Below are 17,721 nucleotides of genomic sequence, written 5' to 3' on the forward strand. Positions count from 1 at the left end.
TCGCTCCCTTTCGGAAGCTCCTGACCAATGAGGAAAAAGCACCTCCTCTGCCTCACCCCCACCCCACAAGCAGCTCTCCTATAAAGGCATCTGACACTTGAACCAGAACCAGAATTCGGGGTGGGGGGGGGATGTAGAGAACCGAGCTCGGTGTGGAGAGGGGATGGATGAGAGGGGCCAGTAGGGCCAGGTGACAACTGGTCTGACAGAAGAAGAGCCCCAGATGCAGGGAGCCCCATCCCTGGGAGAAGCCTGTGGGTCTATGAAGAGGGAGGGCTGCTCTCTTTGCTGAGGGAAGGCCTGCCTCCCAGGTCCGGCCTCTCAGCGCAGACTTGCCCGCCAGGCAGCGTTGGGAAAGGTCCAGAGCGGGGCACCTGGCTGCACGTTAGCCTTTCCTGGGCGGCGTAAAAAGGAAAAACCACACCCAGGCCCCTCCCCGAAATGCCTGATCCAATCTATGGGCCGGGTTGAGAACCGCGACGCAGAAACTCCTGTCCGGTGGGGAAGCAGGGAGGGCAGGCAAGCCTCTCTGGCTGCAGGCCAGCCTTCGCCACTCCTGCACACAGGGCTGGACGAGGTACCCTCCTCCCCATCCCCCACAAGCACACTATTGCCACAGAGCTGGTCAGTTCCTGGAAGTCCGGTAATGGGGGCGTGTGCCCTCCTCACTCCTCACACCCCTGGAGGGAAGGGGGACGGGAACCAGCCTCCTTTCCCACTCCCTTCCTTTCTCCCAGCTTCGCACTACCTGACACCTGCAGGGAGAAGTCGTGAAAGCTGAGCAGCTCCACAGAAATGGGTTTGTTTAGCTGCAGAGGGAGCAATCAAAGCAAGCCAGACTTTGAGCAAATACATCTGATCCGGAACTAGATAATAAAATAGCGTGCACTTTATTTAAAACCAACCAAGCGCTGATAAAAATATATTTCACTGCAGCTGTGATTCCATATCCAACCTCAACAGTAAGAACTGGGCATTTCTCTACTCTTCACATCACGTGTGGGGCCTGGCAGAGGAGGCCACCCACCTCCACCAAAGCCTCGAAGGAAGAATGAGCGCCCTGGTGGGGAGCGTGCAGCTGCAGAGCACGAGAAGGGAAGGGGCTGTGAGGTGCATCTCTGCCGTCTGCTCTGCGCTCCTCCTAGGCGACTGATCAGCGAGCTCCCTGGTGGCAGTGATGGAGAGAGAGATGGAGAACCGCCCGGAGCTGCGCAGACAGGAAGATGAACCCTCCTTCCTCCTTCAGGGTCTCTGAAATCCCCACAGGGGATCTCATGGCCACTGCAGGGTCCTACTTGCAGGCACAAGCCTACGAAGCAGTCATCTTTTGCTCTGGCTGAAGGAAAATCAAGATTCTGAGAGGAACCACTTTCCTCTTGACACAAAGCAGCTACAGGGCAGTTTCCTACATACAGTACGGCAGCGGGCAAGCAGAGGGCCCTGCTGGCTCGGATTAAGGCACTTGTAACAGATTCAATGTACATCCCGGCCCGGGCCCCAGGCGGGAACTTCCCCACTTCCCTTCCCCTCAGGCCCCAAACGCCCTGCCTCTTCCCCACGCTGGGCAATGAAGGGGACGGGAGCATGCCTTGAGGGACTGTGGTCTGGTTGGAGTACAGGGCTAGAAGGAGAAGACAAACAGGAAGGAAGCTGGGGACTTGGCAGGGGAGGAGCTAGAGAAGGACAGGAGAGCAAGAGCGTCGGAGGAAGGCAAGGCAGCAGCTGAGTCATGGGAAGCCACTGGAAGTGATCAGAGGTGTCTGCTGAGAGGAGATGCAGAAGCTGGCGGGAGGACCCCCACCTTCCCCTGGCTGAGACAGGTGGGAGCAGAGAAAGGGTGAGGAGAACCAACCCCAGACAGAGAACCACAGAGGACAGGGCCCCTGAGGACCAGCGGGGGAGGATGGTCTTTCTCTCCCTCTCTCGGCTAAGGGGGCTGGTGCAGAGACAGGGTTCGGAGACAGAACAAGAAAGGGGCAGGGGGCTGGGAGGAGGGCTGTGCGACCCGGAAGCAGCTCGGCTCTTTGGTATGACGAAGGTGGCAGCGTCCGGGGTCCCTCTCACTCCTCCTCCACGCTCCGGGGCCCCTTGGCCGCTCGCCTCTGCCGCCAGCGCAGCTCCTCCACCTGGCGCTCCAGCCCCCGCACCTTGGCCTCCAGCTGGGCTCCGGAGGCCCGGGTGCCAGTGAGCCGGCTCAGCAGGGCGTAGAGCGTCAGCAAGGCCAGGAGGAGCAAGGCCCGGGTGGAAGGGTCGGGCACTGACCTCACCAGGGCCACAAAAGCGGCCAGGAAGAGGGCAAGCTTCAGGCCCCACAGGATCCGCCCCAGCAAGGCCAAGACCAAGCCAAGGAGCAGGGACAGCAGCCAATAGGCAACCAGGGCCCCCGCTCCCCACATCAGGAAGGTCTGGACTTGGCCGGGGCTGAGCTTCAGGCCCTGGGTGAGGTGATCTCCTGGAAGGGGAGAGAGTCACAGAATCAGCCAACCTGGTGCCGTGAAAGGAGAGGGTTGGTCAAGAACCAAAAGGGGGAGGGGCCAAACCCCCGTGCCAAGGAAAAATCCTTTCCCACGGGGTCACGGAGCTTAAATCTCAGCTCCGGTCCCAGCTGACTGTGGGTAGACTACTTCCCTTGGTTGAGCCTGCTGCATCTATGAAATGGGAGTAAATCTCTGGGCTGTGGGTGACAGTTAGATGAGATGTTATGGCTTAGCATGATGCGGCAGTTAGCAGCCCGCTCTTATGCTCGTCTCTGGGGAGACCTGGGAGATGCTAAACAGCCAGGGAAAGGTCTAGACCCTGAAAAGATAAATTCCCACAAACAGGAAGGGACAGGCTAAGCTCCAGCTGACCTAACCAGGTCTCTGCCACTCACCTTCTAGCCCCAAGGCATTCAGCAGCTGTGCGGCAATCCCAGACAGAGTGAAGAAGGCCACAGAGATGGCCGATGAGATTGCCCAGATCACCTGAGCCAAGGTCTGTGGAAAGAGCAGGGCATGAGTTGAGGCCATGATTAATGATGCTCTTCTCTTCTGAGTCTCACCACCGCTGCCCACGAACATCTCCACCTGCTTCTCAGCCTGGCTGAGGGGTCCCTTCCACAGCCACCTTCCAGTGCATGGGGATGGACGGCGGGCCATTTCTCCTTCCTGTCTGAACTGGAACCCAGGACACTTGGGCCCTAGTTCAACTGATGTGCTGGAATACTTTGGCGGTAGTAGTGGGTGAACGTGGGCATGTGGGGGGGATCATCCAATCCCTGGAGTAATCACCCTGTAAAATTGGGGTCCTCCTAGCCTCCCAGGGAATCATGAAGGTGTGTGAAGTAACATCGGTGGAGGGCTAGGATGTTTCAGTGAAAAAGAAGTCAATCAGCTCTTCTATATTATGCATTTTATAAATGATTGTTTCAGCCGTTTAGTACGACCTATCAAAAGTATGCACCAGCATGCTTGGGATGCCATTAGGTAGAAGAGACAGCCCTGCCTAAGAACCCTGAGTCATCCTCACCGCCACCTCTAAAGGTGAAAGAATGAACTCAGGTCTTGATATTTTGCCAATTTAAGACTTTAGGTCAGATTTAGACCAAAGCCAGACTCTATAGTCACCGGTGACATAGGTTGATCAAGATGGCTCTTTTCCCAGCCTTTCTGGCAAGAAAGGGCAGGAAAAAGGCAAAGATGGGGGTGGAGCTAAAGGCCCTGGGGTAGGAATGAAACAATGAGAGTGCAAAAGGCCGGGGCTGTCTGGCTTCATTCTGTGGAACTGGGGGCTCTGCCCCAGGGATTGGGATACACAGAGGATGCGGAGCCGAGGCGGGCGGCCATGAACAATGGCTCCCCTGTCCTCAATGCGCGTAGCCACAGCAGGGAACACCTTCCTTACCTCAGAAGCTAGGTGCGTGGTTTCTGGCCCAATCCAGTCATCCAAGGTTTCCCGCACAGATCGACCGATCTGGCTCAGGAGATCAACTGGGGCCTCCTTCTTCTGCTGGCCTGGTGACACGAAGTCTCGATGGGACTGGGATGACGCTGAGTGGAGGAGGACGAGGGCCACTAGGAACATCAGGACGGCTTTGAACAGATGCTTGCCCCACGGTGAAGTGCTGCCTGAGCCTGCCATGGCTGGGTCTGCCAGAGAAGAAGCATGGCGTGAGCAGAGGACCCGAACTGGCCGAGAAACCCACTGTCCCGAGCATGACGGGCCCCAGCACCCCCCTCCGCCCCTCCCTGTTAGCTGACAGAGGCAGAACTCGGACTTCAACTTAAGCCGGGCACAACCGTCTCATTCACGGGTTCCTCTCTCACGTTCTTTACCACTTGCATGTTAACTAGCCAGCAAGTATCAGTCAATGCCTTCAGGTGGATGAGAAGATCTCTTTAAGGCTTATTCCAGTTCTAAAAACCCGAAGGCCTGCCTTTGTGTCTTAGGTGCTTTGGGCATTAAAAAAAAAAAAATTATAAGACTATATGGCTTTGGGCTTCCCAGGCGGCGCAGTGGTTAAGAATCCGCCTGCCAATGCAGGGGACACGGGTTCAAGCCCTGGTTCGGGAAGATCCCACATGCCGGAGCAACTAAGCCTGTGCGCCACAACTACTGAGCCTGCGCTCTAGAGCCCACGAGCCACAAGCGCTGAAGCCCGTGGGCCTAGAGCCCAGGCTCTGCAACCAGAGAAGCCACAACAATGAGAAGCCCTGGCACCGCAACAAAGAGTAGCCCCCGCTCGCCGCAACTAGAGAAAGCCTGCGCGCAGCAACAAAGACCCAAACGCAGCCAAAAATAAAAACAAACAAATACATAAATAAATTTATTAAAAAGAAAAAGACTATACAGCTTTGTCCTCAAGGAGGTTATAATCTACTTAAGATAAAGCTGATATTTATATTTTAAAAAACCTTAAAAAATAGCACTCGAATAGGATTATCGCTATGTAACGATGTAAAGAAAAGTGCTCAGTTAGGTGCTCAAATAAGAACCCACTGTACATAGGCCATTCGCTCTGCAGGACCATCACATGAGGTGGGTGTTATCCTCCTCACCGCTAAGGGGAGAGAGGAGAAGAAACTGAGACTTAGGAGTTAAGCATTTGCCCAAGGAGAAAGGCCAGGCGTTAAACCCAAACTTCTGCTTCCAAAATGCAGAAGTGAAGGTGGTTTTGCTCATTAGAACCACCTGGAAGCTTCACGAAGTTCTGATACCTCTGCCCCAAGCCCCGAGCTTCTGATGTCACCATCTGGGTGTGGCCTGGGCTTCGACCTGCAAAAGCGCCCCAGGGGATTCCACTGTGCAAAGTTGAGACCCACTGATACAGAGATGAGCTCAACTCCCCAGCCCCTAACGTAGGCAAGAAGTTAAAGCACAACTTTTACAGAAAGATATTATTATTATTAACAGAAAGTTAACCATGCGCCACCTATCTCGTTTAATCCTCACAACAACCCATCAGTCAGGTATTGTTCTTATCCCCCATTTTCCTGATGAAGAAACTGAGGGAGGATAAGTAGTAAGCGGGAGAGCCAGGATTTGAATCCAGGTGCATCTGACATCAGACCCGCTCACACACAGCACTGTGTTGTATCCTCTCCAACTTCAGTCTCAGAAGTGATTTGGAAAGTCCTACAATAGATTATTCATGAGCTAAAACAGACTTGACATCTACCAATCCACTCCATGAATTACTGGTGACAATTCACTTAACCACTTTGTGCTCTGATCTCATCTGTAATGTGATACTGTAGGCAAATTAAGACCCAAGAAGTATCGACTCATTGAAGTACGCGAGGATTCGGCCAAGAAAAACGTTTTCAGTTCCAACTTCTATTTGCCACCACGCCTGAGAAAAGTCAAATGGCACCAGCAAATCCCGCTCTCTTCCAGGCTCAGAAATGAACCTGCAGCTCCAGGGTGTTTCTGTGATTCAGACCTGATGAGCAGAGAGGCTAAGCCATGTCCCTGAGGTAGGAGCAGCCAGGTGTTTGAAGTTTTTATAGTTACCACGGCACTCCGGGAGTTGGCCAGAAATCTGGAGCCATCAGGATGGAGGAGAGCGAAGAGAAGATATTCCCATTCTTGTTTAGTGGGAAGGAGCGGGGTCCAAGAAGGGGTTATAAAAATATCACACTCGGGGCCCTTTCTGGCCCACAAACAGCTGCTCTAAGTCCCTCCTGAGGCCTGTAGGTAAAGCAGGGCTGCAAGACATGCAGTTCATAGGGAACGACCTCAGGCTGGGAAGCCTTCTACTCTTTTTGGCACAAATCAAGAACCAGATGGTTCCTGCCTGCCAGTGGTCAGAGATGAGGAAAGCATAGGTCGGTTCCTGGTCTATCTGGGTCATGACCACACTGGGGACATAAAGAGCAGGGTTGCTATCTTGGGTTGGATTCTACATCCAAGGACCTCCACCAGGAGGGATCAGATGTCGTCTCCTCCCTTCTGGAAGGTCAGGGTGACATGAGCTGCTAGCTGCTGCCCCCTTGGCAGACTTCTGCGTTCTTTGCCAGCTCGACTTTCAGGCGGCCATTTGCTCCAGTCAAGGGGAGCTGGGGGACCTTGAAATAAACTCTCCATGGGGAGGTTGGCATTGCAGTGCCAGCTGACCTTCCAAAGGGCACCGGAAACCAAATCTAACAGGATTCTGGAGTGTGCCCTTTGCAGATAAGAGAGCAGATTACTGGCTCGTCCCTTTCATCCAATTGTTTTCTTTAACAGGATTCTTTCTCATTTTTTTAACATTTTTATTGGAGTATAATTGCTTTACAATGGTGTGTTAGTTTCTGCTTTACAACATCTTTCTCATTTCTTCTTCAGCGAGAGTCTAACCCACCACCATTACGCCTCCTCACTTCAGCCCGATCAAATACTTTTAATAAAGAGAAGCCATGGTAGTCAGGAGCCGAAGCAGTCTTGAGCTCTGAGAGGAAGGATGTCTTAAACGTCTTCACCTCCTGCAATGCCTGACCTCAGAAAAATAGCAGGCACTCAACAACCACAACAAATTGTGTGTGTGTGGTGTGTACAGTGCGTGTGATGTGTATAGTGTGTGTGTTGCTTTATAATTTACAAAATGCTTGTTCTTTCACCATCTCATTTAACTCGTATAACAATCGTATAAGATACTGCTACTCTCCACGTTTTACTCAGAAAACAATGGCTTGGAGAGATCAAGTGACTTGTTAAAGTACACACATCGGGACTGGGACTTGACTCCAGAACCCAGGATCTAAACCTTGCCCTTTTGCTCCTTCCACACCTCCACTCTGCCTCAGTAAGACATGGTCCCTGCCCTCAAGGTGCTTAAAGTTCTGTCCCCAAATCAACAATCACAAAGTTACAGGACTATCCAGACTCCCACGAGGAGACCACCCACCAGAAGATGACCCACCTGCTGGGCTCACACATCATGGTTCTACATGAGGTAGAACCATGATGTATGAGGTTCAGGACAGCAAAAAATTGGGACTAGACCCACCGCTTTTGTTCAGGCAGCTGCAACGGGGCTCAGGAAGGGATGGGCTGAGCCGGGGAAACTGCTTCATTGAACTATGGTAGTGAGGAACCACGTATGTTTAGCTGTGGTTTGCTAAGAGGGCGGGGTGGGGGGGTCCCCACACCCCCTGCCAAGGCTCCTTCCTCCCGGTAGCTTCCTCTTGCGCTCTGAATCACGACGTGGCAGGAGGGTCAGCTGACTTAGTACCCTCTGCCGGCTCTGATTTCCCCATCATTGAGGGACTTGCCCCTTTGGAGCAGCGGTTCTCCACCATCATTGTGGGACTTGCTCCTTTGGAGCAGCGGTTCTCGACTCTGGTTGCCCATCAGAAGGGCCTGAGCCGGTTTAAGCTAGAGGGTCTGCCCCACCCCACTCCGAGGCTTCCTTACTCCGACCCTCCCCAGAGACGGGCTCAGGCTTTTGCTTTTAGAGCTCCCCGGGGATTTCTGATGCATAATGGGACAGCTGCCACAAATGATCAGCAGGGAAAAGTCTACTTGGGCAAAGCCCCCAGAGTGCAGCAGTGGGCAGAGGACTCTAGACTTGCTTCCGTCCCAGCCTCAATTCTGCCACACACTAAAAGCTTCTGTCTTATTACTTAACCTGTCTGAGTTTCAGTCTCCTCAAATGTAAAATGGGGTTAAGCAAGGTTACGAGTTATTGCAAGGAGTTAACATGTTTCTGCAAGAACTTTGTAAACTGTAAACATCTATAGGAACGTTGCAGTACACAAATTGCCAATATATCACTCATTGCATTGCAGCATCATTGACCAGTCTCTATGCCTGGCTCCCCCATTAGACTCTGAGCACCTCCTCGTCAGACTCAACTTTTCTTGGAATCCCCAGCGCCTAGCACAGAACAATGACTAATAAATGCTTGTTAAATGAGTATTAGAAGCCCGCCAAGAAGCGGTGAGGGCGGCAATGGAGAGCCATGGAGAGGTGCGGAGAGGAGGCTATTTTAAAGTTGATCCAAATATGCAGCGGCCACCCGAAAAGCACAGCTGCGTGGAAAGGAAGCTGCTAGACCGGGTGAAGCTGCCCCTGAGAAGAATGAAGTCAGCGTCCCAGCAGGTGGGGCAGCCCCCGCTAAACCTCTGACAGCTGCTGCTGCCCAGCAACTGTTTGGGGACCGGGCGACGGGCAAAGGGGCAGCCTCCCAGGCGCACGACGCCTTCCCCCCGGACCCATCCTCCCCGAGACAGGGTGTCAGTGGCATGCATGTGCTATTTCGAACCGCGTGTCCCCTGCCAAGCTTGCTGGGTGGCGTCACCGGCAAGGGATGCGGCGCGGCCCAGGGGTTCGGGGTACCCCAAAGGGCTCGGAGCGGGGCCCCGGCAGGCTGGGCCGTGGGCGGGAGTCGGGGGCGAGGGGGTCAGCGCTGGCCTCGTCCCCCAGCCTGACAGCCACCCGGCCTTGACCGGACCTCGGAGCAGCGCTGGGAACTCTTCTCCACGGAAACGCGCGCCTCCCCTGTTACCTACTAACGACGCCCCCTGTTGCATAGCAACGAAGATCCGAGTCCCCAGTTAGTCTCCCCGCCGCGCAACGTCGGAGCCCTCTCCACTGGTGCTCGCCAGGCCTCGCGGCTCCGCCCTGGTCCCGCCTGTAGCGGCCGCCGCCGCAACCCAGTCCCGGGTACAGCCCCGGAGCCCTGGTCTCGGGTCGCACTCACCGGGCTCCGGCCACAGCTGTTCTTCACGTGCAACTTCACTAAAACGCGCCACTAAAGCCGCGCCACTAAAGCCGCGCCTCAATACTGGGGCGTTGGTTTATCGTCTGCGCAGGCGCGAGGCGGGATGCGGCCAAGGACCGGCCGGCCTCCCTCACAGCCCAAACCTCGTGCCGGTCAGCGCATGCGCCCTACCCTCTGATTACCTTTTTTTCCCCAAGCACTCCCACGGAAAGAATGGGGTCGGAAGTTCGAGCTGGGAACGGAAGTCTCTGGCAGGAAAGGGGAAAGAGGTGACTATATCTGGGCTATAGAGTGGGTAAACTGGATCTTGAATTTGGAGTGGAAGCTTATCCGCCTCTAAAAAAATCCCCTTGGCATTTCGGGGAATGTAGTTCTCCAGCTACGTGGTGCCTCCTGTGGCATTGTGGGAAATGTAGTTCTAGAGGCGCCTCAGAGCACCTGGTCTTTTGAGAAACTTTTCGCGCTAAAAAGGGACAAGGGGAAAGGGTGTTAGAGGAGCAGTAAGAGGCGCACAACGGGGAAAATGCATCCTTTCCTTCTGAGAGCATTTCCACACCCAAACTCTGCAGATGGCTCCTAAATATTCTCCGAATTTTAGAAAGGGAAGGAAACCGACTCCCAGACCCACTTCTATATATATATTTAAAAAGGCAGCATTATGAGGGGGAACGCCAGGGGATTTGGAATGAAGTGATCTTTGGTCTGCTTTGTGATTCTAGCAGGTCACTTCATCTCTCTGGATCTCCTTGTTTCAACTTTGCTATTGTTAGAAAGAAAACTATAGGCTCGAAATGGAGTCACTTATTGCTAGGACAAGCCCCCAAACTGGGGATTAATACCTGACCTAGTTGAACTTTCAACCTCCCCCAGAAATGTAGTCTTAACTAGTCAGTCAGGAATTTTTTCGTCAGCACCAATGAGGCAATCTGTCACATGGGCTCTCTATTGCCCCCAAAGGAAGATGAGATAATCTGCTATATAGACCCCTTCCATTCCCCATGGATAGGTTACCTATGCCTAAAATAATCTCCTTTTTTCTGTTTATGACTTCCATGTCCTGCCTTTAAAAACCCTTCCCTTACTGTAGCCCTCTGGAGAGATGGCATGCTGCCTGATTCATGAATCTTTTATAGCCAATTAGATCTTTGAAATTTACTGGGTTGAATTTTGTTTTTTAACTGTATAAAGTACTAGAAAGTCCTAAAAATACTTCTTCAATGCACAGTAGGTGTGGCGATTCAATGAAGTAAGAGGGATGAACATGTTTTTAAAAACATCCAAGTAGCTGTCCAAATGCTTTTATCACATTGGCTGCCATAGGCAGGCTCCCCTTTGATGTTAAAACAGTTTCTGAAACTCAACACTCTAAAATAGAACTCTTTTTTCCCTCCCTCCCTGAATCAGCTGTCTAATTCAGCCTTCCATAGCTCTGAGGAATTGATCCCAAGAGGTAGTGGGAGAGGCCAGTATATCTGTGACTTTGGCTAAAGGGTATGTGCAATCCAGCATACGTCTCAGCAGAAGGTTACCGCTAGCCATGAGGAACAGGTATCTCAGTTCATGATTTTAGGGCTTTTCTAAGTATGGGAAGATGCAAGAATTTGGGTTCATAAAAAATTTTCCTGTCATGTCTAACTATCTAAGGGCCTGTTTTACCTGTTTTCTCAAAGCACAGAGTAGATCATCCTGTTCTTCACCCTGAATTCCCTTCAGGGTGTACTGTAGTTCCACAAGTACAGTGGCTAAGGACTAGCAGACTAATCTTTAGTAGACGTGTGGAACTGGATGGTGAGTAGCATTCCTTGTTTTACAGTGCCCCCCTGTGGTCATAAATTTAACCAAGGTTTGGGAGGCATTTCATAACCAATTTGTCCCATGGGGCCAGTAAGGCTTATTTCTAGGTCAGGCGAGGATTTCGTGGATATGCCGCCTAATGTGAAATTACTGGACTGGACCCTGTTAATTGTAGCCATAGAAGTATCTGAACCACCTGTATTACTAGTCTGTTATAGTTCAGGAAATGATTCTCTCTTGTTGCTTCTTCCCATATCTAGAGTTACACTGTTACCATCATTTTAATTTTTTATAGAACTATGTATTTGGTCAACTGTTTCAAGTTGCTTAGTCATCATTATTTTTGTTGGAGGCTCAATTACACAGTGGGTAATACAAGAAATAACAATCTTGTAGAATAGGCGGAGTACAAGTAGTATAGCCAGCAGCATTAATAAAGTCTGAAGTAGGAATTTAAACTAAGAACTTTCATTAGCTGCAGCCCCTGGTCATCTGACCCAGTCTGTTCCATACCAGTCACTATATTTAAGGGTAATGATAAATTGTGACATTGTTCATAAGGTACTCAGCCCAATTTCCCAATGTTATTAATCTGATGATCCTTAGTATAATTTAAGTGTTCCCAACATAAGGGGGCTTTTAAATTTAAATGACTGTAGCCTGGCGTTAACCACATAAATCCATCCCATAATTGAGGGACAGTCTCTCCCAATAAGCAGGAGGTTATGGTTTTTGACTGAAATTTAGCTCATTGTTCCGACTGAGCTTGAGTGAGTAACCTTTAAAAAAAAAATTGTATTTTATGGCCAGGGTCAGAGCAGGTATGATTGATTGGCCAAGTGAGGGGGTCTCATCTAGTAATATCAATAGTGGCCTGAATGGAACTATAACTTCTTTCTTCTAGAAAAAATTTCCTAAGGGTCATTCAATCAGAGCCTTGGAGTGGAGAAATCCACCAAGGTAAACCAGAAGTACTGGACATAGGTAATTGACCATAAACCCAACAACTGGATTGATGTTTAAACTCTGCATAGGACTTATGTACCAGTTGTAGAAACCAAGAAAACATTATAAATGATCACACAGGTCAGGCCCAGCATCTTGGAATAGCTGTCTACTTCTGGTGTTGTCTTTTTTTTTCTGGTGTGGGTGTAGTTTCTCCTCTGAGTGTCGTTTTAAGTTGATGTTGAGGTCAGCAGACTAATTTGCTTGCAAAATGAGTCTGGTTTCAATAAACCTGGCCTGATTATTTACATGAGTATAATTGATCATATATGCTGTTTTAAATTGGCTTTGTTGGAACTTTTCATAAGGAATCTCAGATTTGAACTTTAAAAGTCCTCTCAAGGCCAGGAAAGACATGCCAAGGACTTGCCATCAGATTCTGTTTGGAATACCTATAAATTTGGGTGAATCTCTTTCTTCTTGAGGTCCTTGCATCTGCCAGGAAGTGGCTTTCTTTATTCACCTCATAAGGCTGTTGGGGACCCTGTATGCAAGATACCAGACTGTTTTTTCAAGGGATTTATGGCTCCATAAAGTCAATCTTAGTTCCTTAAAGCTGTCTGGTCATATCTGAGCCTATGCACATCTCTCTCTATTATGACATTCCAATCAAAGCCTTGATAGTATAACGAATGTTTCCAATTGTGTGCTGTTATAAGGAGAGTAGATTCTTATTGAACTTATGCAAATAACCATATTGCCATGAAAATAAGAATACTAAGAGTTTCCAAATTCTGGAGGGATCAGGTAGAGAGAAAAGATAAATGTTTCAGTTCTGCTTACACAGGTATAATTTACCAAATTGCTGTAAGTCACAGCTTAAGGGGAAAGGTTTGCATATATCTGGAAAACAAAGATTAAAAGTCAATAATATTTCAGACAAAAAGTCACGCTTGCTGATCTTGATACTTCATAGTTTTATGAAGCCGTCAGGTTTTCCATTCGAATTCTTTAATTTCTTACCCAATTCAGCAGTATAATCTGAAAGTTATCAGAAACCTGTACTTATCAGAAAGTCCTTTCTATGAATCTTCTTGAAAATGAAGCATTTTTGCAAAAGCATCAGAGCAAAACAGTAATTATCTATAAATGACAAGAGACTTTAAAAGGCATAGTTAAAGACCTGATTACAATGCAATTGTCAGAGAAATTTAGTTATTTTTGTGACATAGAATATTGAAATAATAACTAGAATTATGACTGATAACATATTACGACTGATAACATTATTAATGTTATAATGTAACATTATATCTACATTCAAATTTCATATAATTTCTAGAACATTTATGTTAATAACAATTGCCCATAAACTATAACCTAAGAAGGTTGACAATGCTTCCCCTGTAATTTAACATACCAAATAGTTGGGATTGACATATATACACTAAGATGTATAAAATAGATAACTAATAAGAACCTGCTGTATAAAAATAAAATAAAATTTAAAAATTAAAAAAACACACAAAACATACCAAATATTATGTTAGATATTAGTTTAATCTCTTTCTTTGAGATGTTTTAGTATTCTCTGAAGTATCCCAAATTTAGCTAGAAGTCAAAAGAACTTTGGGAGTTCCCTGGTAAGACACCCCATGATGCACGCACGGAAGTTTGTCAAAGATATCAAAAGATTTCAAAACACTTGGTCAAATAGGATCATCGGTCACTGTGAAACAATATTTATTCACTTAATCAAGTGACAATAGAAGATTTCAAAGGCAAATACAAAAAGTTGCAACAGATTGTTTAAAAGGTAGAGAAACTTTACATTCTGCTATCGAAAGCAGATCAATATTCCAAGAAAACTTTGCCCCTCTTAACAGAGAGAGAAAACCAAATTCTAATTGTGTACCAGCTTATTTTTAATATTAAAACTCATTCAACCAATTAAATTCATTCCAGTCTTCACCAGTCCTTATCACATACAAAACTCTTTTCCTAGATAACCTTCTATAACTTTCTTTTATACCTTCAGATTTTGTCCTATGCTTTCCCTTTCTCTCTCTCTCTCTCTCTCTCTTTAACTTCTTTTTAGGACAAAATTACTTCCTTTTCCCTTAACAAAATTCATTTCCATTCCTTAAACCTTCTTTTTCCTTTGCACACAAATATTTTTTCCTTATTAATTTTTGGAAGTTTTAATTATATATTTTAATTACATTCTTTAACCTTTAAAAACCTTAATTTCTAGTAAAAGCTAAGAAGTAAGCAATTATGAACTGTCTCTTAATTAGCATTCTGTAGAATGGCAAACTTATTAACTCTATTTATAATTTCTAAAAACATGTGCTTTCCTATTTAAAAAAAGTCTCAATTAATAGTTCTAAATATCATTAGTTCCTCTGTAGAGGGAAGCCTATGTTACTGTTTCAGTATCTTATTTTATTTGTAAAGGATCTAGATAGTCAATAAACTTCTAGATATTCAATAAACTTTAACTTAACTTAGCAAAACTCTAAAGTTTCAAGTTACCAAAAACCTGGAGAAACTATTTTTTAGAAGACATACGATAAAACATATTTTTTCCTAAAGAGTTCATCTAAAAACTCTTATCTCATTTACATTTAATTTACTTAATTTAAAAATCTTACTACAGCAAGTTATTTTTCTTGCTGACAAATTTTGTAAGAGAGATAATAAGATCTTATTTGACTTTTAGTAAACCTACATACAATAAAAATATTACACTTAATGCTGATTACTTTAAAGACATCTCAAGTTACCAAGTTACCAGTATTAATTAAACCAACAAACTTAAACTAACTTAATACCAAATATTAATACTGAATATTTCCCAGATCATATGAACCTGAAATCCATTTGGGTTAGTTTATTTATATTTCTGAGAATTTATATAAGTGCTTAATTTCACTTAAGCCAATTAAATAGAACTTATTTACAAATTAATTTTGGCAATACCACCTGCAGGTAGAAACATATCATATCTATAACATACACACAAACATGTAGACAACACAACCAGAGATCTCAAAGCTTCGTTTAAAATGTAGTCATGAATTGGATATTACAATATAAAACTCATTTGTTTATATAACAGAATAAGTTGTTTACCTGCTTTAGTTTAAAAAGGCCTCTTTTCCATTTTTTCCCCTCCAGTCTCAGGAATTAGAGACGGTCTAGATAGATGAGAGTTCCTGAGAGCCCTGGTAGAATATTTACATCTCAAAGGCACAGGGAGAGAAATGAAAGCTCCTCCTAGAAGGACTTTTGTTCTGTTAGGTTCAGAATTTTGAAAAGATGTTTTATCAAACCGATTTCTCTAAGAATGCAAAAACCAGTTTTGGAATGTTAAAAGAGCTCCATCCTGGCCATTTCAGGGTGGGATTTCCTTTAGTTCCCAATTAAGTAAGTACTTGCAAAAGTATAAGTTCTGTAAATACATGAACCTGACTCTGGTGTTAGTTGGAGGTTGGCTGTTTAATGCTCCTCTTTCCTTCTTTTTGGGAAACTCGATTCCGCGTTTTAAAGTTGGTTTGTCAGGATAAAATTACTACTGAAAACTGTATCGTGGGCCCATGTGCTGTTTGTGAGCTTAATTCCTCTAAGGTGTCACCTTAGAGTCATTTCAGCTCTTTTACCTGTCTCGGTTTCTCCTTCCAGCAATCTAAAACCCCCACAGGTGCGGACAGTCCTTATGTGTGCATCCCTGGATGAGTGACTTTTTAAATTAATGAGTGGGAGACTTCCCTGGCGGTCCAGTGGTTAAGACTCCGTGCTTCCACTGAAGGGGCCACGGGTTCAATCCCTGGTCAGGGAACTAAGATCCTGTATGCTAGAAAGTGTGGCCAAAATTAAAAAAAATAAAAACAACAAAGAACAAAAAAGACCCCAAAAATCTATAGAAAAAAAATAACATAAATTAATGAGTGGGTTTCCCTATGGGACTGCGGTACGGTATGAGGACTCACCTCCCCCTCTCCCATAAATTTCTCAGTTGCCTGAGAAAGCTGAAACCAGCTGGGAGGAGCTATGTCTCTTATCTTTGGAGCTGAAAGCTCTCATATGCTATCTTCACTTTTATTCTGACAAACCCTGTTAAAGTTTTTGAAGCTGATTTGAGGAAAGACATCAGGTCAGCCTCCCCCCCAATCACCCAGTCCAATCACACTGAAAGACTCCTCAGTCAGTGTCTTTCAACAACTGAGCAAAATCTTCCCAGTGCCTCTCAACTGGGTAATAAGGCACCTCTTCTTGAACCTAAGTTGAAGGATAACCCGCTACTCATACCAAGGAGTTTAACAAACTCTGAATTAAACTCAGGATTGTCAACCACGATGAGAGATCTGAGCTTAGGAGAGACTCAGCTAAATTCATCTGGACACACCAAGGAGGCAGACAGGCACAAGGGGCCCTTGCTGGTACCAAGGGTCTGGATCATCCTAGAGTTTAGACAAAGGAGAGAAGTCTGCTCTGGGTTTCTCCCCTCATGGTCACCAAAACTGTCAACTGACAAAAAAGTGCCTAACATACAAGCTGTGAGTTGAGTTTTATGCATTGTCTTACTGAGGACTGTAGCCCGGGAGACAGCCTCTCCAATAGCTCTGAGGAACTGCTCCAAAGAGGTAGGGGGAGAGGCCAGTATATGTGTGATTTTGGCCAAGGAGTATCCGACATCTCAGTAGAAGGTTACTGCTAGTCACGAGGAACAGGTATCTCTGTTCATGATTTTTTTTTTAATGTTTGGGATTTCATTTTAATTAATTATTAATTTGGCTGCACTGGGTCTTAGTTGCAGCACAGGGGATGCCGTGTGCAGGATCTTTGTTGTGGCATATGGGATCTTTAGTTGTGGCATGCGAGATCTAGTTCCCCGACCAGGGATTTAACCCAGGCCCCCTGCATTGGGAGCGTGGAGTCTTAACCACTGGACCACCAGGGAAGTCCCTCTCAGTTCATGATTTTAGTGCTTTTCTAAAGTATAGGAAGATGCAAGAATTGGGGTCAAAAAAATTCTCCTGTTACATCTAAGGGCCTTTTTTGCGCATTTTTCCAAAGCACAGCGTGCCTCATCATGTTCTTTGTCCTGAATTCCTTTCAGGGTGTACTGTAGGGCTGCGATTATAGTGGCTAATGATTTAATCCTTGTAGGACTGGATGATAAGTGACATTCTTTGTTGCACACAGACTACACATGAGTAGCAATCGGTCTGTCCCCATGTCAGATTGTTTCTTTCCTTCAGATGTTTCTCAGGCACATCCATCTTCCTCTGGACCTTCATCACTTCCTGCCTTGGCTAAGGGTCTCTTTCTTCCAGAACAGGCTCTGGTAGCATCCTGGGCAACACCTTCCAGTCTTTCTCACAGTTGCGACTTCACATTTGCTTGTGAGGTCGTTTTTGATTTGTAGGACTACCAATCTCATGTCACTTGGATTTTCCTGTGCAGGAAATATAACTTTTTTTTTTTCTTATGACAAGTTAATTTCTTTTCAACTCTCTTTTCCATCTGAGTGGTAAGAACACTCTTAAGACAGTTCAGCGTTCTCCCCACCCTTGTTTTACAGGTTGTACACACCTTTTGGAAAATTAACATAGGGCCAAAGGGTGGAGGGGAAGAATTCACCTAATCCTCTTAGTTGTTTGAGCTGCATTGTCCTGGTTAATCCTCTGTCAGTTGTCCACACAGGTTGCAACTAAATCTACCTGGGAAATGGAGCTTCTGGGTTATTGACCAATGTGTACCTTTGCTTCCCAAGGAGCAGCAGCCTTGGCCTGGGG

General features: G+C 46.7%; 1 protein-coding gene across 2 annotated transcripts; it reads right to left on the reverse strand.

Moving 5' to 3' along the window:
• Positions 1-867: 867 nt before the first annotated feature.
• TMEM109 (transmembrane protein 109) lies at positions 868-9,322 on the reverse strand. Of its 2 annotated transcripts, none has more exons than XM_082627828.1 (4): positions 9,161-9,322; positions 3,883-4,127; positions 2,873-2,975; positions 868-2,452 (listed from the first exon to the last, which is right to left on the reverse strand). In XM_082627828.1, the coding sequence occupies exons 2-4, from the start codon at positions 4,117-4,119 to the stop codon at positions 2,061-2,063; spliced, it is 732 nt and encodes a 243-aa protein (XP_082483954.1). In that variant the 5' UTR covers positions 4,120-4,127; positions 9,161-9,322; the 3' UTR covers positions 868-2,060. The 2 variants fall into 2 exon arrangements, with proteins under 2 accessions (XP_082483954.1, XP_082483953.1); XM_082627827.1 differs by lacking the exon at positions 9,161-9,322 and adding an exon at positions 8,966-9,154.
• Positions 9,323-17,721: the final 8,399 nt, after the last annotated feature.

Source organism: Mesoplodon mirus, assembly GCF_964341445.2.
Source record: "Mesoplodon mirus genome assembly, chromosome: 7".
Classification (NCBI taxonomy): Eukaryota; Metazoa; Chordata; class Mammalia; order Artiodactyla; family Ziphiidae; genus Mesoplodon; species Mesoplodon mirus.

What these genes read in the sequence shown, in the direction of transcription:
- TMEM109 (XM_082627827.1), bottom strand. Translation starts at nt 8,990, where the DNA reads ATGCAACAGGGGGCGTCGTTAGTAG. An exon ending in CCACGCACCTAGCTTCTGAG is followed by an intron (nt 2,976 to 3,882) that starts GTAAGGAAGGTG and finishes CTCTTTCCACAG; the next exon opens with ACCTTGGCTCAGGTGATCTG. An exon ending in GAATGCCTTGGGGCTAGAAG is followed by an intron (nt 2,453 to 2,872) that starts GTGAGTGGCAGA and finishes CTCCCCTTCCAG; the next exon opens with GAGATCACCTCACCCAGGGC.